General features: G+C 40.7%; 1 protein-coding gene across 5 annotated transcripts in view; it reads left to right on the top strand.

The window, feature by feature from the left end:
• XDH (xanthine dehydrogenase) overlaps positions 1-25,798 on the top strand; it is a 77,954-nt gene extending 52,156 nt beyond the window's left edge. For 4 of the 5 annotated variants that reach the window (XM_080587652.1, XM_080587653.1, XM_080587654.1 and 1 more), the window contains 21 exons: positions 490-579; positions 1,251-1,420; positions 3,908-4,031; positions 4,585-4,704; positions 6,226-6,322; positions 8,280-8,404; positions 9,131-9,264; positions 9,770-9,857; positions 10,473-10,559; positions 11,970-12,161; positions 12,665-12,810; positions 13,433-13,514; positions 14,145-14,240; positions 14,699-14,827; positions 15,842-15,916; positions 16,864-16,916; positions 17,337-17,451; positions 18,165-18,230; positions 19,921-20,109; positions 21,405-21,572; positions 22,521-25,798. In XM_080587652.1, the coding sequence (XP_080443778.1) occupies positions 490-579; positions 1,251-1,420; positions 3,908-4,031; positions 4,585-4,704; positions 6,226-6,322; positions 8,280-8,404; positions 9,131-9,264; positions 9,770-9,857; positions 10,473-10,559; positions 11,970-12,161; positions 12,665-12,810; positions 13,433-13,514; positions 14,145-14,240; positions 14,699-14,827; positions 15,842-15,916; positions 16,864-16,916; positions 17,337-17,451; positions 18,165-18,230; positions 19,921-20,109; positions 21,405-21,572; positions 22,521-22,571 (2,397 nt within the window). In that variant the 3' untranslated portion in view covers positions 22,572-25,798. Of the gene's footprint in view, positions 1-489; positions 580-1,250; positions 1,421-3,907; positions 4,032-4,584; positions 4,705-6,225; positions 6,323-8,279; positions 8,405-9,130; positions 9,265-9,769; positions 9,858-10,472; positions 10,560-11,969; positions 12,162-12,664; positions 12,811-13,432; positions 13,515-14,144; positions 14,241-14,698; positions 14,853-15,841; positions 15,917-16,863; positions 16,917-17,336; positions 17,452-18,164; positions 18,231-19,920; positions 20,110-21,404; positions 21,573-22,520 lie in introns of all 5 variants that reach the window. The other variant, XR_013949475.1, reaches the window with a different exon arrangement.
• Positions 25,799-26,238: the final 440 nt, after the last annotated feature.

The raw sequence follows: 26,238 nt of genomic DNA, 5'->3' as shown, positions 1-26,238 counted from the left end.
AGTGGCCATGAAAGGATTTTTTTCCGATAACAAACTCCATGATGCAATAGCTGCCAAAGCTACTCTGCAGTGATTTCCCTGTGTGACAGGGACTAGTGTATCTTTCTACTTGCTTCCCCTTGGCATCTTCACCTTGCTGTAGGAAGATGTTGATCTGTGGGCTCACAGGAGGATTCCTGGAGTTCCCCTTGAGGGTGTTGTAACTGCTCTTGTGGGTCTTATGACTATTGTTTGCACAGAGCCAGAGTACTATTTGCTTTTCACCTGGTAAGAGATGGATTATCTTCACTGCAGGTTGAGCTTTGGGTTCCGCTGTATGGTTAGTGTGGGCTTCTGCCACTTTGTACCAACAATCTTATTCTTCTTTGTGGGCCACCATCCAGGAGGGGCATCTGTGTCTTACTAAGGGAAAGAGAATATCCTGGATTACTGGGGAATGTGAGAAAGAGACTGGCAGGGAAGATAATTGTCTTTAATATTCTTTGGCAGAACAATCTGTGTGAGCCTGTCCCCTCAAACTACATCAGTGCTACAGAGCTGTTTCACAAAGATCCCATTGCAAATGCCCAGCTCTTCCAAGTAAGTAGCGGTACCTGCATGATCTAGATGAGGCCCTTTTTTTTTTTTTTTAGCTCAAACAATGCTTCTTATCTTGTTGTCTCCCTGATTATAAACAATACATAAACTTACATAATGCCATTCCTGAGGCATGTATTTGGGCCTCAGTCCCTTCCTTGCTTTAGGATACAGTGTTCTTTCCTGTCACTGTCCAAGACCGCTATGACTTGTATAGCTTCATAAAATTTGCTGTAGGTAGCATTTTCCTCCTGCAACCAGCTCAATACACAAACTGAAACTGCCCTCCTGCTTAGCACAGTGTTTTCCTCTCTTTGCATCTCTCAGGCTTCAGATTTGGGATATATATCTCCTTCCTTATTTCTGTGCTAATGATGTGTTCTCTTTAGCTTTGAGAGTAGAAGCTAGCTGCAGAACTTGAATGTTTTTTTACGAGCTGTCATAGCAAAGCTTTCTCCTCTCTAGCAATTTCAAAGAACCATATCCCTTTTGCTTCATTCTCTGCAGCCCCATATGTGAAGCCAGTCCATCTCGTTTATCTTCCTTTCCCAGAGGACTGGGCACCTGTTCTCTTATACATCTCACTAGGATGTCTCACCTTGCCTTTTGTGCTCCCTTCAATGCTTCTGTCCCCTGCTATGAGCAACAGTAATCAGTGATGTGTTTTACTTCAGGAAGTGCCCCGGGGGCAGGCAGCTGAAGATATGGTGGGCCGGCCTTTGATGCACGTATCAGCAGACAAACAAGCATGTGGAGAGGCTGTTTACTGCGATGATATCCCTCACTATGAGAATGAGCTGTATCTAACGCTGGTGATTAGCACCAAAGCCCATGCTAAAATCATGTAAGTGTTCCGTCTGAGTTTCAGATGTTGCATGCATCTAGTGCCTGCTGGGTTAGAAAATACTGACCTGTGGAGTTGTGGATAGGGGAAATGTCCTTGCATTAGTGAGACCTCCAGTTCATTGCACATTGTTACATGGAGGTGAGCTGTGTATGTTACAGCTGCACTGCCAGTCTGTATTAGTGGAAATATGAGGGAATTAACACCATACTCAGAGCTTTGTTGGAGCACAAAGGTCTTGGCCCTAGGCAGCCTTCTTACATGCCCTATCACACTCTTATACTCAAACACAAAATTAAAAAGGAGCTGGGTGGGAGAGCACCACAATGTCTTAGGAGATGCTTTAATCACTCACCAGAGCATGCAGCTTTTCTATGTGTCTAAAAATCTAGCTTGAAATGTGCAGTTCTACCACAGCACTCCTGGTAGCATCTAGTCGGATCTGTGTACTGTCTTCTGCGTTTTGCCTTGCACAGTGCTTGCCATGGCCATGCTCAAGCCCTCTGCATAACAGTCCTGTGTGAGAGAGATTCAGTTGTTAGAGAGCTATTTGTGCTGGGCTTTAACAAGGTGGATAGGTCAACATTTGGAAGTGTAGATGTCTAAAAACATCTTGTCCATAGAGAGAATGACTGATGGAGAATTTATAACTAAGGTGACTAACAACCTCTAAAAAGTCTGTCTTGGCAGGTAATGTCTTCTACATTCTCATATAAATTTTAATGCTGTTACATTGCAGTACTGACTTACCCCCCATGCAATTCCTAATTGCACGTGCACTGTGGTGGTTCTTCAGGCTCCCATCTGCTTTGGTGTGGTACACGCAGCAGTGCATTGCCTCATGACACCCTCAATAGCCTTGCGTTGCGTCATTCGTTCCTTAAGCAATACTTCCTGCCTGTTTAGGCTTCCTGCCCAGAGGTTTCCCACAATGGTCTAACACAGGACAGGCAGCATACAGTGGTCATTTATGCACAGATGTGGTAGTTGACTCCCAGGTTATGAAAAAAATTATTCTGTCATCATAGTTAAATCTTAGGTGTTGCAATTTTGGCATTGGTGAGTGACACAAACATATGAGCATTGTTACTATTACCAGTGCACATGGGGCAATAGAGAAAGCATCACATCTATGCCTATGACCCCAGTGTGAATTATTTTCTAGAGGTTGCTATGCACATTCTTTTGCACCTGCGTTGCACGTTCACGTTTCAAGCCACGTCAGTGTCGTTCTGTAGAGGAAGTGGCAGTATATTTCATCAGGTGACAGAAGTATCTCAGCCTGTGATTACATTGGCTAAAATATTGACTTCGAAAACTTCACTTCAAATGAGTCAGGTTTTGACTACGAAATGTAATTTAGAAATTATCTGCCTCTATATTACTAAGGAAATTGATCAGGGGATTCTTTCTGAGGCATTGCTGCAGAAGTGCAAGAAAGTGAATTTTCCAAAGAAAAATAGCATTTTCTTCAGCTTCTGTTGTCTGTCCGTGTGGGAGAGTTCATTCATGCATTTAATGTCTTTTTTAAAAAAAATAAGTTTGTAGAACACTGGGACGCGTAAACTTTCAGGCAGAGTTTGTATCAGAATTTCAGATAAATCCAAGCATGCTGGAAAAAAATGCAGCAATTTAACAGAAGACAGTAAATCATTCAGTAGAAACGAAGCCACAGCTCTTTTTGCAACAGATCCCTTGTAAAGCCAGCCAATTGCATAGATACTGTTCACAATATTGCAAAAAAAGCTGGAAAGTTGTTTGTATTTTTTTTATGAAGAGCTCCATATAAAAATATAGTATAATGCACCTTTTTTTCCTGTCTCGCTTGTCACTTACTTTTAAACCTTTGAATGATTTCAGCAGACAAACATTTTCATTAGATACCTTTTCCTGATTACCAAAAGAAACCTTTCATGAAGTTTTTTTTCTCTTGGAGCTTCATTTCTTTTGCACCCTTTTAAATACCCTGCAGCTTTATTGTGATTAATACTCAACTTCTCCCAGGCTCACAGCCACATTTTTCTCCAGAGGTGAACAAACCGTAGATAGATCTGCAATAAGATCTTATATTTATCAATATACAAGGAGGAATCCTGCCCTCATGAAATCATGTTAGCTAAGATGGCAGTGGAGACATACCATCACTAACACAAATTTCTCTTTGGTAAAGGGTGTCAGGAGATTTTTAGCATACATGACAATTGCATTAAATTCAGGTATGTCTCGGGGAAAAGATGTATGATGCAGTGTAGTCCAAAGCAGCAGGTTGGTTATCAGCGTGACAGTCAAGATTCAGGTTATAATATAGTTCCCAAATGATTTTAGTTGCCTTTCTGCCTTGGTCTTACATTATATTGATATGACAAACTCCTCTTTTGCATAGTCAGACTTCATGGAGTCAAGCCTGAAGATTTATTGGTATCTCATAAGCACTTACAGAAAGAAAAATGAGAAAGAATAACTCTGCCTCTCCTGCTTTTTCTTTAGTTCTATAGATGCATCTGAAGCCCAGAGCGTTCCTGGGTTTGTATGTTTTGTCTCCGCTAAAGATGTTCCTGGCAGTAACATCACTGGTATCGCTAATGATGAGACTGTCTTTGCTGAGGATGTGGTATGTGGTTAAAAAAATAGCCGTTTTCACTTACACTGTCCAGGAGATAAGACTTAGTATATTGTCCAGTGAAGTCCTCCATTGTATCCAGAGAGAAATTCTGACTGCACTGGAGTCAGTAGAAATTTTGGTGCCAAATTCAGTAAGGCTTGCCTCATGCCCCTCTTCTCTAGCTGCATTAATCTCCTCTAAGCTGCAAACTACTGTGCAGGCTTACACTCGTTCAGTTACTTTCCAGAGTCATTTGTGATCAGAGTTTACCTTGACAAGTTATGAGTAATTATGTCTGTATTCCATTCAGACATCTCTTACACAATGAAGGCAAACCTGCTACTCAGAGACACCAAAAAACTCCAGTCTAGCTACTCAGATAAAATTGTACTATTCCTTACTCCATTCAGAGTCCATTTTACACAGACTGGTCCAATCAAACAGAGAAAAAGTTGCAGAAACAGGGTAAAAGTTGCAGACGATAGGAAGAGAATTATTATGAGCTGCTCAGTTACTGCACATATACACAGTAAATGATGGTGGGTCCAAATCTGGCCTGCAGGTCACTTGTGTTGGTCATATCATCGGTGCAGTTCTTGCAGACACACAAGAACATTCCAGAAGAGCAGCTAAAGCTGTGAAGATTAAGTATGAAGAGCTCAAACCTATTGTCACAATTCAGGTAAGACGGCTCAGATCTGCTGCTGCGGTTATCTCGGAGCCCTCTGATATCTAGTTAACTTCTCTTTTCACAGATGATTATTTAGCCACATGTTGTGTTAGTCTTTGTAATGCAGGTGCAGCAGAATATGGATAGAAAGAATAATTTTTATATTTAAATATAAAGAGGACACACCTTTTATATGCTACTGATTAGGAGTATATTGGCGCTGTATTATTTAATGCTAAAACAAACAAACTCTGAGAGATACGTTGCACTCTTTACAAATTTGTTTAAATTAACAAGGTTACTGCCAGTTACATTTTTATCTGCAGGTGCTTGCTTTCAATATTGTCTGGTATAACCTTGCTGGCTTCGTTGGTATTTATTCATTCTTCTCTCATTTACAAAACTCAGTAAGAGAGTGTGAAAAAGTCCCCTCTAGCTCAGCCACAGCACTGTTTCTTTGAGTTTTCTGGAGACCGTTTGTAAAGTTTCTAAAGCTGACAAAATCAATTTTCAGGAGTTCTCTCTGCTATGAATATTTCTATTGGCTGTATGGATACAGTCCGTAAGTGGGTCTTCTCAAAGCTGAAGAAATGCATGTCAACAATTTGTAATTATTTTGTGCCTTTTTTTTTAAAGCTTATTATTTGTTGACAAAGTTTCCTTGTGAGAGTGAAAGCAAATGGTAATATCTAATACAGGATTCACATATAGAAATTGGGAAGAAAAAAAAAGTATGAAGCCAGAGAGAAATTAGAACCATGGAATTCTAATTAATTTTTATACAGGTCAACATTTCATACCATGTAGTTTGTAACGTGCATCGCATTCATGCAAGTACAAAGAGTCCATGCCTTGTCTCATACAGACAGTAGTGCTGTCATCTATGAGCAGAAGCTTTGATTTGTTTACATGACAAAATTTACAAGCATTGTGTGAGAACTTTTCCTTTTCTGAGGCTTCTATCTGCTTACTCAACCAGGGAAGATGAGACTAGAGATAAAAATGTGTTGATTTCTGTTGTTGTTCGTTGATCACTGCTTTGTTTTGTTTAAATTATGGAAAGTTTCAGTTTTGGCAAGAGTCAAATGCATTTATGAAATTTCTACAAGGAAAATTGGGATTTGGCTCAAAAGTGAACTATTTGTGCAGAACTTCTCACTCCATTTGGGAGATTTAGTTTTCTTCTCTTTCTTTTCTTTCTCTCTTCCCCCCTCTTCAGACCATGAACTGTAGTTAACACAAGTTGCAAGTCATAGCTCTGGTGGCTATGCTCTGGATCCATAAGGTAAAATGGGTCAGAAGAAACAATCTAAGATTATCCAATAATTTATTGTGGATTATTGTGGAACTGCTGTTATGCCAAAAAAAAAAATTAAAAAAATTGTACTGTGCAAGTGAAGTCATTTGCCTGTTGCCATAGTTACTGTCCTATAAGAACTTGTGCTTCTTATCTTAAATATTTCTTCTTCAGTCAGAGGAAGCTTTGCTTTCAGTCTGCTTCCACAAAAATTTCATTGTGTCATTGTTTCCTAGGAAGCTATTGAGAAACAATCCTTTCTTAAGTCTATAAAGAAGATTATTAAGGGAGATGTGAAGAAAGGATTTGAAGAATCTGATCTCGTTTTGGAAGGTGAGAATAAGTATTAATACTTTTACAATAGGATAGTCTGTGATAAAAGAAGTCAAACTATCAGCCTCCTTTCTATGCATATGATACCAAGCTCATGCAAGCAAAGCTTGCTGGGCTGAATTTCACATTAATTTTCAACTAACTGTTTATATACGAATAGCTCATGAAAAATTTAATTTCAGCTTCAAAAGGACTTGGATGCTCTCAGCTATGCCCCTGTACACTGTCTTCTAATGTAGGGACACATTTTTCTTGAGCAGATATTCTATAATGTGATTCTTTTTCCTGAAATGTATCATATAGAAGCTTTGCCCTGTCCAAACAGAGTCTAGTCTGAATCTTACAGACCTTAGTCCTGATATATGACTGTGTCTTATTAAAACAGCACATACATGCTTCTGAAAACCAGATTCACCAACTTTGGTAGCTGTAGGTATCATGAAGAACATGAGAACTCCTGATAACATTTTTTGAATGTTCTTTGTTGGCCTGGTTTTTGGTGTGTTCTTGGTCTCATGCAGCTGGAGTCTGTCAGGGAGGCTATAGAGGCATGGATAAACACAGCAATTCTCAACAACTGTTTAACCCTGTAAGGGTTAGGAGGAAATAGTGCCAGAGCTGTGAACTAGAGTACTCTCTCAGATCCACATTGTGTGACCATGAAAAGTGAAGGGCAACTTGCTTGGTGTATGGCACTGATCAATAGCTTCTATAAGGAAGAGTCACATACATCGGACCTTCTGGAAACTATGTATTTATAAAAAAAAAAAAAAAGGGGGGGAGGGGTGGGTGCTACATCCCTCTTCCAGATCTGAAAGCAAAGTTAAGTAAGGTACACACATGAGGCCTGATATGAAGAGATTATTCTTAAAGAAAACAGAGAATTATTGCCACCCTTACCTTCTCATGGGAGAAGGAAAGAGCTGTTTAACTGAAACACACCTTTCCAATTCTGTCACTTGCTGTATTTTGCTATGCATTGCTGAGACTTTTCTCTGCAGTCAGACATTGGCCCTGGCATTTCAAGGGTGTCATAAACTATTGTTTACTGTTTCTTAAGGAGTACTGTATTATATAAAATGAAATCATTGTGCCAGGGAAGGCAGAGATTGTTCTGAGCTAGAATATTAGGTTATTTAAAAACCCACAATCCTGTGCAAATGCCAGGCCTACCCCTTTGAGCAGACAAGGGAAAAACCCTTCTTCATAACAGAGTAAGCATGGTCTCACACAAGTGTGCATTTCTGACTGAGGTGCCTAAAGAAGACAGCTATTTTGTTGTCGCTAAGTTGAACAGGAGAGGAACAGGGTTTTGAGAACTGCTCTGAAAATTATTTTTGTGGCAGCTGAATAGATCAGGGCCATAACTGAGAAAAAAGGTTGATTCTGAGATTTAACAATGTGTAGCATGACTTAAAACTGCACCATCAGGAATGCCAGATAAGATGTCCTGGTAGAGTCATGTGTAGCAGCAGAGAATTGATTACAAGTTAGATCATCTTAAAGCATTTGGGGTTTCTATTTTTGTTCCCTTATTTTGAAGTCTGTAATCCTGCATTTGATCTGCTCAGCTAGACTATGCTTGATTTATTTTTATCCTTCATGTCAGTGGTATTATCAAGGCAGTCCGAAAGGCACCAAACACTAAATTTTAAAGGATGCTAGGTCAATGGTGTGGGGGTGCAGGCTTATTTTTGAAATGCCAGCCACAAGTGTTTCAGATGGCAGATTTCTAGAAAGTGGTTGTTGCTTTTTGGTGGTTGTTTTTTTGGTGTTTTTTTTTTGAGATGAAACTGGAAATGCCAGTTCTAGAGCTAAGGATATCCAGTGCTGAGCAGCACGAAGGATTCTTGTTTAACACGTCAAGAGAGCAGAGTTTTGCAGAAAACAGGTGGTGGGAAACTTCTCACAACACCAGGGACACCCTACTTATGGGGCATTTCTTTCAATTTTCTAGGAGAGATGTACCTTGGTGGACAGGAGCACTTCTACCTGGAAACACACTGTACTGTGGCTGTGCCAAAGGGAGAAAGTGGTGAGATGGAACTGTTTGTGTCAACCCAAAACTTAATGAAGACACAGGTACTACCTCATTGACCTGATACCCGAAAAACTTCTGAGTCTGTGTTAGAGTAAATAAACAGTTGTTTTGCAGTTAGTTCTAGCTTGCCTTGTGTTGGAGGGGGGGGGGAAGCCACTTAGGTTTAGAGGTGGGTATAGGATCAAAGTCCACATCCATCGTGTTGGTATCCTGAATCCACTTCCAGGTAAGAGATTTCTCTTGGCAGCACATCTCTCTTACCAGGCATTACACGTTTAACCCTTGATGGCAAGGCGTGGTTGTTGAATGACATGTCAGAAAGGGATGTGGTGCAAACATTGACAATATAGACCAACTCTGCCATTTTGTGGGATAGGCTACAGGCACTATGGGATGTCTCTGTCCTGTTTACAGACTGACTCACCAAGACTATCCAAAATCCCACAACTTAGCGAGGAGAATGGACAGAGTGGTACAGATGTTGAATGTTGTGCTAAATGAGACCTGTATCTTGGTAACCTCATCTGCTGCAAGTCTTTCTAAATCTTGTGCTGTTTACTGAAGGACTATATGCCATCCCACCTCAGAGATGAAATGATGGGCTTATTGGTTCCAATTGCAACTAAGTCAATTGCAGGACTGATAGGACCTGTAGCAGTGACAGAGTATTTCCACTATTACAATGGCTGCAAAAGGCAGTGTGTTTGTGTCTGGTTCTTAACACCGGGACAGCTCCATACATGCTCTGCTGTTCTGTTTTTCTTCAGGAGTTTGTTGCTAGCGCACTGGGAGTCCCATCAAATAGGATTGTGGTTCGAGTGAAAAGAATGGGAGGAGGATTTGGAGGAAAAGAGACTAGAAATACCATTTTGACAACTGCAGTGTCTGTGGCAGCCTTCAAGTAAGTTTCTGTGTAGGGAATAGGACTTTTCACTTCACCTGGTCTAGCCTTCCTCTTTTTAGAGCAATTTGCACTGGAACACTTTGAAGATTCTTCGTGGTTTTCTACTGTGTAGCTTGTAGCAAGCCTGAGACCTCCTAAAGGAGGTATATAATGGTCTCTGAGCTGGAAGGAATTGAACCTGCTCAAAAGGACTAAGCTTATTCAAGAATGTCAGCTTTTAGCAGGAAAGGGGAAAAAAGAAACAAAACAAAAAAAAAACTTTTCTGTTCTTTTGATACATATACATATATATATCATATATATATGTATATATATGTATATGCATACATACAGTCAATCTAGCTGTTTTCTTGAAAGCAAGATACATAATCCAGGCAATTTATCCCTAACTCAGGTGGCCTTTGCCACCACCCTGGAAAGACTCTGAAAAGATTCGTGTACATCTCCGTAGGAACTGTATCGTGCATTTCAGGGTTTGCCTGATAAATGTATCCTTTAACAGAACTGGACGCCCAGTAAGGTGCATGCTGGATCGAGATGAGGACATGCTTATAAGTGGTGGGAGGCATCCCTTCCTCGGAAGATACAAGGTATGCATACATATGAAATGAATGCATGTTTTCTCAGTGTCATTTCAAACATCAGAGAGTAGGAAGATACAGCGATAAACTTACTGCTCTGGTTGTTTCACCGCTGATGTCCGCTGCAGCATATGGATCTGATCAGCCCAGTCATGGCATTCATTCTGTTAAAGTCCTTTTGCTTCCTGAAAAGTTGTGCTTCCTGTAGCAGTACTTTTGGTTTGGATGGTTCCCCTCTCATGACCTCTGTGTGAGTACTTCCCTCTTCTTCCACCAAAGAATCTGCTCCTTGCGGACAATCACGTTGATCTTAGATGGCTCCCAATTGGTTTACAGTATTGTACTCCTAATTGTCTTAACTTTCTCTTCCTATTCCTTCTTCAGTTCAAGTGCTTTTCTTTTTCAAGGCAAAAATTTGTTAAGGAATGTGTGGCTGTAACAAGTGGCCTTTATTTTCAGAAGAGTTTTCTGGAGCAAGAGTAAGATGCGTACATACACTCTTCACTGGGAAGCTTCCTCAGTAATTACTTACTTTTTGTCTGCATGAGGTCCATTCAGTGTTTGGAAGGAAGTACAAAACCACATTTTATAGAAAAGACATTACTGATAATACTCTCTTGACAGGTTGGTTTCATGAAAAATGGGAAAGTTAAGAGTCTGGAGGTGTCATACTACAGCAACGGGGGCAACTCTGCAGACCTCTCTCATGGTGTAAGTAAGAGAAATTTTCTGATAGTTAACTATGTAGAAGACATGTTTCCCTGCATAACCTTTTTCTCTGATTTTAGAGAACTTATCTACAGCAATGCTTACACATCCTGCACACTGACATGACTGTAAGCAGATTTTGATGAGTTTTGTAGCTTCTACAGCTGCTTACTGAGCCAACCTACTTGTCTTGACATGTGCTACACAGTTATTATTGATGCCGTAGTAACTTGGATAGGTCAAAAGGGTCAAGGAGGTTTGCTTTGCCTTACAGAAGACTGTGATGGGAAACTTACTGCACAATAGAAGATGTCTAATACTCCCCCAGCTTTGGGGAAAGCTAGTTCCTTGGAATAAGAAATGCCAAAGTCAATAGCCTGATCAGGGCAGAGTGCCTAAATCAACAAGTTTGTTAAGGAGTGACTAAAGCTAACAGAAGCTCAGCATTGGAGTTCAGAAGCAATAAGGACAAGGTTGGGCCTGATTTCAGAGTTTGTTTTCAAGAATTTTTGCACTGTTCAGTAGAAAATTATCCTTTTCTGTTGCATGTGTCCAACCCATTAGCCTAGAGTCAATCATGCTCACTTTAGTTCTCCTTCCCAAGTCTGCTGAGTCTTTGATAATTTTCTGCAAAAATGAATCCATTTCAGTGAGAGAGGACTGCAAGTAGTAGAGTCGCATTTGATGCTAGCAATATGCTTGGTGCTGTACAGAGAGGAATGTCAGGCATGTGTAAACTGTGGGCGTGGCTGGGAGTACATACACGTGAGTTGTCTGTGTTTGAATTAGGAAACTGGGAAGTACTCCAAGTTGAAATAAATTTGAGATGTGCATAATCTCCTCCATGCTGCTGGGAACAAAAGCCAGAAAGAAGATCTGGCCCTTTCTCAGTTTGGACAATTAGTGGACAAAGATCTGAAATCTTGTGGTTTAGATGTGGTTATTGAAAATATTTATTTTATTTGCCCTTACTACTCCCATAGCCCAGCTGCTGAGTCACTTGACATCAGCAATACATCTTTTCCAGGAACAAATTATGCAGTATATTTAAAAGAAGATTCTTGAGCTTCCAGGCGGGTAATGGCATTTAGTAACAGTTTGTCCCAGCAAGAGCCCAAGGCCAACAAATAACTTTGAAGCTCAGTCTGTTCCAGGATCCTAAATGTTAAGAAAGAAGCATGCTTATCTTTCTTTCCTTCAGGAGGATACTGCTTGACGCTCCAATACAAACAGGAAGGAGTACAGGCTGCACCTCAGTGCTCATTCGTGTTAACTGCAGACCTGTGGGATGCAAGAGAGAATGATTCTTATTGTATTGCTTTGCACCTTTCCAGGCTGTCTTTGGCAGGTGATCAAAAGTCTGACATGTAATTCATGTAAAATGTATATACACCCATCCCTTCTCTTCACCAGGTTATGGATAGAGCCCTGTTACATTTGGATAACTCCTACAACATCCCCAATGTTAGCAGTGTGGGCACTGTCTGCAAGACCAACTTGCCTTCCAACACAGCCTTCCGTGGCTTTGGAGGCCCCCAAGGAATGATGATTGCTGAGTGCTGGATGAGTGATATTGCTCAGAAGTGTGGCCTACCACCTGAGGAGGTACAGATACACTGACACATTTCAGGGCAGTGCTGCCTTTGAACAAGCTCTGAGAACTGGATAAAACAAAAGAAAATTATGAAGCATAAGAATTTTTGCTTCATTTTTTGCTGAGTCCTTAGCAGAATTTCAGATTTTCTCTTTGATAGTCACATTATAGCTTGGTTCTTCCTTCTAGCATCTTCTGCTTCCTTATATTCCCTAAGTAGCCTCGATTGTGTAATACCTGTTTTAACAGTAGGTATTCAGAAAAAGTCTAAAGGTACTAAGTACCTTAATCTTATTAACAATATGCTAACACTTTCTCTTGAAAGTTCCCAGCCTTAATGTCTTATGTTCCGTTTTCCCATAAACAGATTTGTATCTGTTAATTCTACTGCTCTGTAGAGCGAACAGAGAAGGAAGAACTAGGAACCAATGTTCTTTTGATGACATCCATTAAAAGGACCTAGTTTGAAGCATTAAACTTGGCACGTCCTTTATATGTCTCTTTCTTTGGGAAGGTACGGAAGCTCAATCTTTATAACGAAGGAGACCTCACTCATTTTAACCAAAAGCTGGAGGGATTTACTCTACGAAGATGCTGGGATGAGTGTTTGTCAAGCTCTAGCTTTCATGCGAGAAAGAAACTAATTGAAGAATTCAACAAGTAGGTGTTCTGCAGCTGTGGTGTTACTGGGCATACCTGTTGCCTTCTAACTTCTGGAATTCTCTTAGCAACTTGAGCAATGTAAAGTTCATCCATATATTTGCAGAGTGACTTCTAAAAATTCCTCTTTTTGAAATTTCTACAGGCCCATTGTGTGAAGAAACCTGTATCAGTGACGTGGTAGCTTAGATAAGGCCTAGCATGACATGGTTTTGTAAGGGAAATGTAGCAGAGGAGAGATGTCTGTAGAGTCTAGGCTTTACCTGACCTTTCATATGGCTGTCAAGGCAATTTGTGTAGGCTTTGCACTGCTTTTTTATATTGTTTTTTATTTTTATTTTTTATTTTATTTTATTTATTTTTATTTTTATGCTTGTATTTATAACTAGGTAGCTAATAGTTAAGAGAAGTGCTTCTCTAATGCCTAGGAGGCCATCTTCGATTCAGATTTCTTCTTGTACCCATAAACAAAACCATTCTTTCTTAAAAATCACTGATTAACTCAGACTGTGTTGCATTCATGTATTTAAATTTTGCTTTGATACCCAATCTGTCAGAGTGGTATGGCACCAAATTTAAATGAAAGCTTCATGACTATACAGATAATATTCTTTCCTTACAGGCAGAATCGCTGGAAAAAAAGAGGAGTGTGCATTATACCTACCAAATTTGGCATCAGCTTCACTATCCCATTTCTGAACCAGGTGCGTGAGTGTCATTCATCTTTTCAAGCAGAGGAGATAGATTTATGATGCCTTTCCCAGACCCTACTCCCTTTGTACTTAACCAGAGCTTTTCAGAGAAGTGGTTAAATTAGTTAAGAAAAAGCACAAGATTTTTGAACCAAAATGAGCAACACAACAGTTACAATTTATACTGTCCAAAAAAAAATACCACAATGCAGCTATGTTGTCACTGTATTAATTTCCCTTCCTGTTCTCTCTTCCTCAGTGGTGGAAATACTGTGACACTGAAATATGGTCATTTTCATTCATATGTTTAACCTGACTTGATGGACTGTCAATGGTGTTGGCAAATTCAGGTGGACAGTGCATCTCTGTTTTACAAGGGCAGGTTTGGGTTACTTCACCTGCTTTCTCAGATGAAAATACTCGCTGAGGTTTGCCATGTCACTGGAACTTCTATCGAGCTGGTGATGCTAAACCAAATTCACCTCAGGTGTAAACTAGTGGCTTTAGTTACTCAAAAGAACAACACTGCTCTAGTTCCAAATTCATTCTCTCTGTAATTTTTAACTGGACTCTGCCAAGCACTTCACTACTTCATTTATGATGGCACTTGGAGTAAACTTGGAATAATATTCCCTTTTATAGGCTGGAGCTCTGGTCCATGTGTATACAGATGGCTCTGTGTTAGTTACACATGGTGGGACTGAGATGGGTCAAGGACTTCACACCAAAATGATCCAGGTAATAATGAATTTGGACTTAACAGCATGAGAAATCTTTTCAGCCAAATTACACTCATTTTATAGTATTGCCTCAGACAGCCTGACACATCCATTGTAGGCATGTATAGGGTAACAAAACATGACTAATTCCTTCAGCAGCAATGCTAGGTTTCCAGAGTGTTATTACGACTGAGCAGAAGAATTAGAATCCTCGTCATTTTAGCTCTTCTTATTGTAGATAATGCAGCTTACGGATTGGCAAAAGTGTATATATATCTACTTGCACGGTGTCTATGAAGGGCAAACTTATTAATTTTCTGGCTAGCTCTGAAGCACCAAGTCAACTGATTCCCCAAGAAAGATGAGATTTAGTACTGGAAGAGGGTGGAGGTTGCAATGTGGGCCCTAGCAGTGTAGGCAGTGAATCATCATGTCCTTGTATAAGCCACTTACAAATTGTTTTCCTTTGCTCTGCAGGTTGCTAGCAGGTCACTGGGAATCCCCACCTCCAAAATTTACATCAGTGAGACGAGCACAAATACTGTCCCAAATACCTCCCCAACAGCTGCATCTGTCAGTGCAGACATCAACGGAATGGCTGTCCATGTACTGAAACCAAGTTATTTAAACAGTTGGGTCATGAGCTGGGACTCCAGAAGATGAAAAGTTGATACATATTTATCTATAGCTTAAGGAAAATATAACCTTCAAAAGGGACTAGCAGGCAAAGGATACCTCATAATTTCTGCTATAGCTACAGGGGGTGTTAGATAATGAATGACTATTTTTTTCTATTTTTATTTACTCTCAGGCTTTTTGTAGTCATATTGTTTCTGTGATTACTCAAAATGAACAGAACAAAACATCTGTTTAAATGGCTAGCTTGTTAGTAATTAATGAGACCTTATCTATAACAATATATTACACTGCAGATACTACTTGCAGCTTGTTTGTAGGCTGTGCTCCAGAACCAAATACCTCTAAGTGTTAAACACTTAGAGCAAATAGCCTTCTGTGGCAATGGCATGGTTATGATTGTCTCTGACATGGTGTAGAGCTACCAATGCATCTGCTTGCAGGGTGTGTGACTCTTCCATTGAAAAGAGGAATTTAGTCTTGGTCAGTCTCATGCCTGAAGAAAAGGGGATGGATAATCACAAAAGTAAAAAATTTCTAAATACTCATGGCTTGATTCAGTAGGTTGGGCTCTGCACAGCTTGATTCAATAAGCTGAATTTTGGCAAGAATATTTTTTCGGTGTTATTGGATCATCTTGCTGCATATGGCAATGTGTCCCACTATGACTTGGTGCAGGTAAAGTTACTGCATAAACAAATGGACTTCTGGTGTTGTGTGCCATGGCCTGGCAAGTTCTGTGCTGTATTTGGGATTCTCTTCTGCTATCAGCAGAGACAATCTGTTTTAAAATCCTATTCAGTCAACATTTCTCCTACGCAGCAAGCCTTCTATTAGTGAACTTTGATCTGTTTTATGATATGCCAAAGTCCTGGAGGCAATATTGATTTAAACAGAAGGTTCTTTGAGACTAGTATTACTCTCTTAATACTATAGGCTGACTTTTCAAATCTTCTAATACTGCTTTTTGTTATTTGTTTTTAGAATGCATGTCAGACCATCTTAAAAAGACTTGATCCAATCAAACAGTCTAATCCGAAAGGATCCTGGGAAGATTGGGTAAGCTGTCTGTATATGTCATGAGACAGGTGGGCATTGTCACAGATTGTTTGCATTGGCAAACCCTGTTTATAAGTTATCTTCCAGGTCTGCATCTCACTAGCAAAGATTTGAGAAAGGACAGCAAAGCAGAAACCTGGCAAGGGAAGTAACCAAAGCCGGCAAGGGTTCATTCCCAAAACATCAGTTGTGACTTTAATATGGAGATTTCCCCAGATCCTGGGGCCTGCCTATGACAAACTTTACCAAATAAGTTTTGAGCGGTTACATATATCTATGTAGTCAAGCTCCAGTCCCAGACAGAAAGAAACCTAATTTGTAATGAAGGGATTCTGTGACAAAGATGACTTTGCTGAATTACCAGCCACCTCCTATAGTGCTTCTTGGCTGTGATTTAGATCATTATAAATAACCTATAAAATATACCTATAAAACCTATAAATAACTTATAACCTAAATAACTCTATAACCTCAATAATAAGAGATTGGTGTGCTGTAACACTCTAAAACTATTTTCAATTGTGAACTTTAAAGTTTTTTTGTTTTTTTTTTTAATTTCAATAGAAGCTCCTCTTCAAAGGAGGAGCTTCGATTTTGTAATTTGGATGTCAGGACAGGATTTCTCCTGGCCTCAGTGAAGTCAAGGAGACTGATAGCTTAACCTTTGTCTCTGAGCTTGAAAGACTAATCTTGCTGAGAGACAAATAAAAGAGTAAGTCTTACACCTCTACCACTATACCTTGGTAGCTGCTGACAAGGCTATCTGGGGAAGCAAGATGATGTTTCCCTTGGCAGTGTTGGTGCTGGGTAGTGTCACAGCTGTCTGTCATTGGACACCTGTTCATGCTCTCCTTGAAATGTATTTGGGAATAATGTATTTGGGGTAGCTGTTTTTCCAGGCACTGGTTGGACAATGATTGTTTTCAATTTCTTATTCACTTTGGCAGATTAAAACCGCCTATCAGAACTGTGTTAGCCTGTCAGCCACGGGGTTTTATAGGTGAGTGAATATTCACACTACAGAGGCACAGTTCTTAGTTGCATCCAAGGAGATTCTGGGAGGATTTACAGCCCTAATCCCCCTGTCACTGCTCTAACCCAGGGCTGTATGCCCTTTGCTGCCTAGAATCATTGCAAATGACCTCCAAGAAATGTTCAACTACATTCAAAAAGAAAAGGATTTGCTACTGGATTTATGGCAATGAGTCCATAATACTCACCATAAGATCTGAGATTCACTGGAAAATAGCTAAAATAGTTTCAATAAGGTTTGGGAATACAGGGTAGCTTTAGGAGATTTCTATTTATAGTTGTTTATGCTTTTCATTTCTGCAAGAGTTTGATGGAGGAGGTAAAACACAAGTGAATAAAGATTTTAAGGTGTGGAATGAAATGTGATTTTATTTTTCTTTGTGTCAAGAATTCCTGATCTTGGCTACGATTTTGAAAAGAATGAAGGGAAGCCATTCTGCTACTTCAGTTACGGCGTTGCTTGCTCCGAGGTTGAAATAGATTGCCTGACAGGTGACCACAAGGTGAGGGGATCATCAGTGAAATAGCCTAATAGCCTTTTTTTGTTTAGTTATAAGAAACGTTCACAGGGAGTTAGAACAAATAGTGGGTGTCAGCCTGTTCCTAGCTCAGTCATTGGTCCAGTGTGACCTTCACTGAATTTCTTAACTCCTGTGTTCCACAGTGCAACAGTCCATAAAGTATAATAAATTGAGAATTATCTGTCCTGCGGGGATATTAGGAGGCTTAATGAATGATTGCAAAAGTTATTGGATTTGCTTATGTAAGAGATATCAGCACTGTGTTAGCACAAAGGAACAGCAACATACCAGAACTGAGTTAATCATTAAAACTAACACTGGAATCTTTTAAGGGTGAAAGAGGGAGAAGCGTGCTCACGAGAAAGGGGGGGCGGGGGGGGAGAGAGAGGGAGAGAAGACGATTCATTAGCATTTGGCCTAATTGGCTATGCTTAGGTACAGAGCACTGACACTGGCAGTTTTGATTAATGCAGATTGGGTCTGATGGATCTCCAGGGAAAACTTCAGTGAGTTCCTTTGTTTTACTTTAGAGATGAACTCCCTTTAAAAGATAGTATGAAGAATTGAGCTTGACATAGATTGTTGACCAGTGGCCAAGTATGGATAATGGTGGATATATTGTGCCTCCTCATATAAAACCATTGTGTACAAGTTTCAATGTCTGTGCTGATTTATTCTTTATTTCTGTCTTTTAGAACATTCGCACAGACATTGTAATGGATGTTGGCACCAGTCTCAACCCAGCCATAGATATAGGACAGGTAAGTGAAATAGTGTCACTAATTTCACCATGTTAGTGTGATCACATTACCCTCAGGCTTTTCTAGATGAACCATTATCCCACTCCAGCTTGTACATTTACAAACAGAATATTTTAAACTTAAATTGGCTATCCAGAGATGCATTTTAAGAACGTTATGAAAGTTTGACCCACAGTTAACTATGCAATAGGCACAACATTTTGTAGGGAAATACCTTTTTATTAGTAGTAGTATTGGGCAGATATAAAGACTACAGGGTATTCTCCAGTTACTACTACACCAGTGCTTTTCAATGTATACCTCACTGAGGAAATTAATCCAGAGAATATTAATACAATGGAATAACCTCATCCCAGGACCAACTTCTGCTATGTGGCGTGTCTAGGCTAAATCCCACGCCCTGTTTCTATACTCCTATTTGTCATTGTCAATTCCCATTTAATTCTGTGAATAAAGAGTTGGGGCAGTTAATTCTGTTCTCCAGCTACTGCTGTGCAGGGATCTCAATAGGAAGTTGGACTAGTTACTTAGCTTGCAAATTTTCAGGCAGGTACAAATGTACTTCTGTATTTTGTGCAGTAATAATCACAATGAAACTACCCAGCAAATAAAGGTAATAAAAATAAGGTAGTTTGGTACACCGAGAGATGTATCACTAGACATTTGCACCTGTTTACCTAGGCAATGCTGCCTTGCTAACTCTAGGTGTCAGTATAGTGCAACTCCAGTGCTGCTGCTGCAGGATTTATTTCCAGAACATAAGGTGCATTGAAAACAGCATGTTTTCAGAAAGAGGCTTTTTTTTTTTTTTTTTGGAAGTGGCCAAGGGGCAAGGGGTCCTTTCTGTCTTCTCAGCATGTTAAATAGGGGCTGGGAATAAAGATACAGGCTGTATGGAACCTGTCAAAGGTGGCAGTTTCCTGTGTCCTTCCGTGTATCACTGCAGAGAATCTTGGGGGCAAACGAGTTGTATGGCTGCAGGATTGCAAGCACATGGAGCTGGGTTAAGGAATGTTTGTGCTGCATCTTTAGAGTAGTCTGTTTGTCAGATCTCTCAGTGGACACAGAGAGCAGTTTCCTCATATAGGGCTGTTTGAGAGTGTCCTCCTCTCATAGCTGCTTCCCTTATTTTTTTCTTTTTCTCCTAAAATTTAGAGTAGAAAAGTTATGCAAAGAAGCCTTTAATAGTTGAATGGATATGGGAGTGTTATTGCATGGGTCTGTGCTGTTAACCTGAGAATATGCAGTACTCAGGAAAGCATTCATACTGAAATAGCAAACATAAAATAGTTTGTTTTCAGATAAGTTTTCTTCAGTCCTTTTGATCTTCTTTGAATTATCAGCAAGTACAATTCATTCAGTGCTTATCTGCCTGTGAAGGAATTCAATATTCTGCTATTGATTTTTTTTTCCCTTATTTCATCAAAAATATCCTGTCCTGCATTTACAGTATATGTGCTTGCTGTATAGATAGATTGCTTCATCTGCCAGGAAAATGTAGTCATATCTATATTGGGAACACAGAAGTTGCATAAAGGTGCTAAACTACTCAGCAGAAGGGACGAGGGTTTAGAGACAAAAAAATAGGTATTTAGCTAGGAATGGAGAGCTGAAAACTCTGGCTGAAATTGTCACTGTTTGTTCAACAACAATGAAAAAAGAATGTAACCTTGTTCGGATGTTTTCGTAGATAGAAGGAGCGTTTGTCCAAGGACTTGGGCTCTTCACCATGGAGGAGTTGCGCTATTCACCAGAAGGGAACTTGTACACTCGAGGGCCTGGGATGTACAAAATCCCTGCATTTGGAGACATCCCAACAGAATTCTACGTCTCTCTTCTCCGTGACTGTCCGAACAGCAAGGCAGTTTATTCATCCAAGGTACACTTGCAAGATCTTGCAGGCCTCTTACTGCTTCTGTAAATGTGTGGTAAAGTAATGATGCATGTGTCAGAATAGTTGATTTTGTTATGCTGGCTTTACACTTGGGTCAGGATGCTTTTCTATTCCTTACCAGAAACATGTACACTACCCTTCATTGTAAAGAGGACCGGAAGTAGACTGCACATTGCATCCCTGATTGTCCAGTAGAAAGAACTGAAACAACCTTGCTGTGCTAGAAGCTGTCCTCTTACAGAGGCTGCAAGCCTTCCACTGCATGCCAACACCCTTGCTGTCATCTCCAAAAGCCCTGATTACCTTTCCCTGGCAGGAGAACCACCACTGTGAATGACATTACCAGTAGTACCATTTCCCCAGATCTGATGTACCAAGATCTTGTGTGTGAATTTTCACGTCTTGCTTCCTTCGCTGTTTCACAGTGATATTTCACTGTTAAAGCTTCATAATAACGAATCCACATCTTCTTCAGCTGTTTCCATTGCAATCAGTGCCGGTGCCTTCAGCTAGTCAGGTCTGCATGTACAGCATGAAAGAGTTTGCTTTCCTTATGGTTCAGCGGAGCATTTAGGAAGGCCACCCAGCATCGTTAACCTGTATATGTCTTGCCAGTTTCCATACCTTGTCTCATTCCCCTCTATCCACACAAACATCTTCATCAAAGAGGAGAACTTGGGTGATAAGCGCTGGTGTAAGAATTGAGAAAAAAGGGGCTTGGCAAGGGTCTCAGCGTGCTGTATTAGACAATACTTGTGTAATCCCTGAGGGTTTGCAAGGACCTCCAGTGATGGGGTATCATGCACTCTGCCTAGACAACTCACCACTGCCTAATCTGAATTCCCTTTGCTGAAGTTTTAGTATCATCCAAAGGGATGTGGGAAAGGGTTAGTACATGTTTTCCTTTATAGCAGCCTTGCTATGTTTGAAAGCTTATATTTTGCTACTGAATCTTCTTAAAATGGACTGGGGATTGGTTTTTAGCGTGATCTTTCCTCACCGATCACACCTGGTAACCTGGAATCTGTTTTAGTTTGGTGTTTCCTCACTACCCACATCTGGTAGCCTGAGGTTCACACCTGAGAGGTGAGTTGCTGTTTTGGCTTGGCCTTTCCTTGTTGATCACATCTGGAAGACTGAGAAGTTACAAAGGAGGAATGAGGAATGAGAACAATTGATTGTCGTCTAGGGCCTGCTCATCTTTCTGTTAGCCCCATTAGTCTCTCTAGAATCAGGACTGCTTTGGGCTGGAGCCTCAATCTTGCTTGTGCTCTGTCTAGGCTGTGGGAGAGCCGCCTCTGTTCCTGTCTGCCTCAGTGTTTTATGCCATTAAAGATGCCATCTACTCAGCAAGGAAGGACTCTGGCCTGACTGAACCATTCAGGCTGGACAGCCCTGCCACCCCAGAGAGGATCCGCAATGCTTGTGTGGACATCTTCACGAAAATGGTAAAAGCTTTTGGTTTCATAGTCTGCTCCCTGACCAGCTTGTTCTGTGTGTGCTAGTCACCGTGGCTCAGGTCTGGGATTAGGCCAGTATGGGGAAGCTATGGCCCTACTTAAGCATCTGGTTTTTATTTCCTGAGCATTATCCTTTACTTAACATGCCACCAAATGAGAGGCAAATCCACTGACCAACACTGTTTGGGCTGCCGTTGCAGAAAGGGCTGTCATAATATTTCTGAAGTTGCAGTTCATCCTCTTAAGTGCAGTCCGCAGAAGGCAGTGACCTGCCCTGATGCTCCTGACCCTCATCTCTTAGGGGATCACAACTGTTAACACACTGCAGGTCTACTGTGTGATTTATTGGCCTCGCTCCAATAGGGAGAGAAAAGAAGTGTTACTGGAAATGCTCACTTCTGCTGGATGTTATTACCTTGGGAGTCTCCTTAGAGGGTGTGGGCTTCACCTGAAGGAATGCAAGATTTAACACTGTCACCATCTCCTCATGGGTTTCTTCTCTGTCATAGTGTTGTGACAGTGCTGCGTAGGATTATGTCCCTGCACAAAGTCCTTCTCATTCATTTGTGACTCCAAAAACCTCACTGTCTGTTCACATGGGCATCCACCAGGCTTTTGTCAGCTTGAACCCTAGTGTTATTAACAGCAAAACCTGGATACCTTAGTTCTCCTCACCAAACACCTGCAGCACTGTCTGAGTATATATTCTCAAATAACTTTGAGAATGAGGCCTTCAGCTAGAGCCAGGCACAGCCTGTAACAGAAGTGCCACGAGACAGACGTCTCTGTGTTTCGAAACACCAGTATATGAGCTCAGATCTTCAGTGGTATGAAGTCACTTACCTCAAAGGGAGCATGGTGGGGCACACTGACCCAGATCAGAACCTTCATTTGTTGTTGCTGTTGCTTACTGTATTTTTTTTCTTCTCTTCACAGTGTCCTTCTGCTGAGCCAGGGACCTTTAAGCCATGGTCTGTGCGTGTGTAAATGGAGAGTTTGAGGAGCAAACTTTCCTCACGAAACTGCCTTGTGGTCCCTCCGTTGTAAACCCAGTAGGACTATAACGAAAAAAAAAAAAAAGAATCTGTGTCCATGTGGCTCATCTACTGTGATTCATAGAGCTTTCACATTTAATTGTTCAATCATTGTTTCCTCTAGGAGAGAGAATTGCTGCCAGGTTATAGCTGTGATTTTATTTTTTTTTTTACTGTGGGGAAAATAATGCACCTTCTGCTGTAATGCCAAGAAGGACTTAAATGCATCGAAGCCAGAAAAACAGTCCTCTTGTGGACATGTGGAAAGGCATTAAGGGGAACTGAGGGCTGGACCCTATTGTGTTGCCTCAGCACACACAGCTAGCTATATATTAGAGGAAGATGAGGAGGAATTTTGACATTAGCTAACTGTGGTGAAGGTCTTACATGTATAACGGCCATGGTTCAGAGGGCAACCCTGAAATGTGACCGACAGCTGATTTATTCTGTTATATGAGGATTGCTTTGTCTACAGCAGGTCTTTAATGATTTTTTGGTTCATGTGCTGCCTTCTCCAGTTAAAGACAAAAACTAGAGATACCAAGGCTTCCAGCAAGATGCTGATTCATTCACATGTTCAGCCTTTTTCCTCCACATCTTTCCCTCATCCTTTTAAATAGCAGAGGAAAGGACCTTGGAGTAACAAGAAGTTACTGATCATTGTTCCCAAGGCAATTTATACCAGCCTGGGTGAGGGAACAGGACAAGAACGGACGAAGCTGGAGGATTAGTTGGCTCTGTGTGTCCTCTAGGAACAAATTCCTTGCTTTTGTGCTATGGTCTTGCTGCCTTTTCAAGACAACTCTTAGTTTTGCTGAATGTAATGGAATTGGGTGTTTTGCTACATGGTTTGCTTGTCCAAAAAATGTGCTAATGATGTGATCACCTCTTGTCTTTTGAGTTCAGTGCCTTTTTAATGTTGGATTAAAGCCTGGGCATCCCTCTTCACAGGTTTTGTTACTGTCAGTAACACGGTGACATCACATTTTTTCTAGATGATGCCAGCCATGTACTGTAACTGCTCATCACATGCAAACTTTTTCTATTTCTCTGGCCCACAGCTCTATGAAAATGTCCTTTTTTTATTCTAGCACTCCTAGGGACAACAAAAATATGAGGCAAGAGGATATAACTTCATTGTCTAAAAGTAAATTTTGCTTACATACATCCTGCTTAAAATTGGCCGCCATCTTAGGACTTAACAATGTATGCAGAGTTTGAAATATTTTTTGAAGCACTCCAGGGCGTACAGTTTGGAAATATTTAGATGTAATTCTCAGCTTGAAATATTATATTTCTACCATCTGGAAAAAGAGCATTTTTATATTCAAGTTGCAGGAAGTATTTTGTGCCTGCTGGACTTGGTATTTAATTATTTTATTAATTAAAATAGATTATGGTTGTTTCTCTACTGATGAGGTAGTGGGTGAGAACACATTCTTTTTTTCTTCTGAAAGCTGGCAATATGTTAAAAAAAAAAAAAAAAAAAAAAAACTGAAAACTGTTAGGGAAGGAAAAAAAAGTAGTCATTTGTGTGCCAGAACAGCTAGCTATTGGAGTCTGCGTATTCATTGTCTTTGTCCAGGAAGGGATGCAAAATACAAAGTCTGTGAGGTAGATAGGCATCAGCACTGTCTCTGCGTTGTTCCACCTCACGAGATTGTTGGATGCACTCATTCTACCCAGGCCAAAAAGAAACAAAAAGGGAATGTAAAGTGTGTTAATGCAGAACATGGAGAGTTAGAGGCAAAGAGTGTGACACCAGTGAGCTTCCAGCATCATTTAAGTGTTCACAAAGAGTCATTGACAGGGAGCACATCCCATGTGACGGGATGTCGCCCAGCAGGATGAATGTGCTGTTTATCTGCAGTGGTTCTGGCAGCACCTTTTTCATGATTTCAAAACGGGTTTGTGGTATCTCATAGCCACACTGACTGCCTACTCAGCTGATTTTTTTTATAAGATTTATCTAGTTTTGCTTTTGTTATTAATTTTCTGCATTAATCTTATGTGTATTTGCCAAGTTATGTATATATGCAGTGGTCAAAGCAAGCTAGTTCAGTGCAGGCCTTAGCCTGTGGAGCCACTTCTGCTGCAGTATCTGTGATCCACAGTTTCAGGTACCAGTCTTGGCTCTCAGGCCCACCTGATCTTTGGGCCCGCTTATTTTACCTTCCGCAGCCGCTGGGTGGCAGGAGGAGGAAACATCTTCCTTTTTGAAGACACTGGAATTGAAAGGAGATGATATCAGACGCCAGGGTCGGGGAGTGATATAAAATCAAGGTTACAAAATAATCTACAGAAACTGGTTTTGAGGGTGTAGGCATAAGGTATGGTTGGAGACCAATGGAAATTTATGGAGATCAGTGTAACACCTGGGTGGGCTATGTGAACATTGGGGACCCTAAAGAATGTGAAGCTGAGATTTTCATTTAATTTTTCTGATAGTGTCTTAACATTTCATACATTGCTTTCCCATGGAACTAAGTGTCAGATAACCCTAGGGAAGGACTGGATCCCTTTGTGTAGGGCTGCAAGGAAGAGATAATACTGACAAAGAATAGTCCAACTTAAAATGTGGTCTGTGCTACTAAGTGGAGATCAACTCTCCTATTTTTAGTGCACATTATTGTCCTCTGATAGATGCTCTGTCGGATCTCTTGATGCACATCTCTCTGCTAGGATTTCAGCTTGCAATTGCTGAAGGGAAATCTACTTCCAAGAGAAGGGAAATCTACTTCCAAGATAAAATGTTTCTTTCCTAGTACTTTTCAGTGAAAAACAGTATGGATGCATGACTAATGTTACGTATAATCTGGAAATCTGCCCTGCTTCTCTCCTTCCAGAACTGTATCCTCGGGAGATGAACTACACCATCTTGTTAGACTGTAAATTGTAACGTACAATAACAACATTTAAGTAATCATTGCAGTAGCTTGATAGTTTGTGGAAGGGCTGACGGAGGTCATCTGATCTGATGTCTTAAATAACATTAATTGCATGTCCCACTAAGAGAGATGGAAGCTGATCTTCAGTAATTAAGCGCAATTATAATTGACAGCTTTCACTATCATTCTTCAATGAACATAGTCAAATTGGTATCTCTGTCACATGAATGTGTGTGGAATTTTCTGTGAATGTCACATCATTGCAAAATAAAACTAAAAAATATTCTGGAAATCAGTATGCTACAGTAAAAGTCCGTCACAATTTGAAAACAGGACAACTTCATCTCACCCTTTATTTTTAACAAGGATTGACCCTTCCCAGAGGCTGCAAGACAGGTCAGCTCCATGGCTGACAGGTGGGGGGGGGGTTGCTCCAGGTTGCTGAGCAGTACGGTGCTGGAGTGCCTCTCTCTGGGCCATGCTGGCAGTCAAGTCCAAAAGAAAGTAGAGTCCATGGCTTCTCCACCAGGAAAATCTTACAGTAGCCACATCCCATTTTTACAGGAGAATAGTGATGCATCCTGATGCTTCTTGCCACCTCCACTGGGCCCATCAGCTGCTGAGAAAAGGTGGCAGGCACTGCACAACATCAGCAGTGGAGAGACTGCCTGCACCATAGGCTGTCTGCACAGTGTGACTGGTACCTGGTCTAGACTGCCGTATTCTTAAATC

This window comes from Anser brachyrhynchus (genome assembly GCF_964034855.1).
Source record: "Anser brachyrhynchus genome assembly, chromosome: 3".
NCBI classification, from domain to species: Eukaryota; Metazoa; Chordata; class Aves; order Anseriformes; family Anatidae; genus Anser; species Anser brachyrhynchus.
Note: the sequence above shows the minus strand (reverse complement) of the source record. Positions and strands in the feature narration are given on the sequence as shown.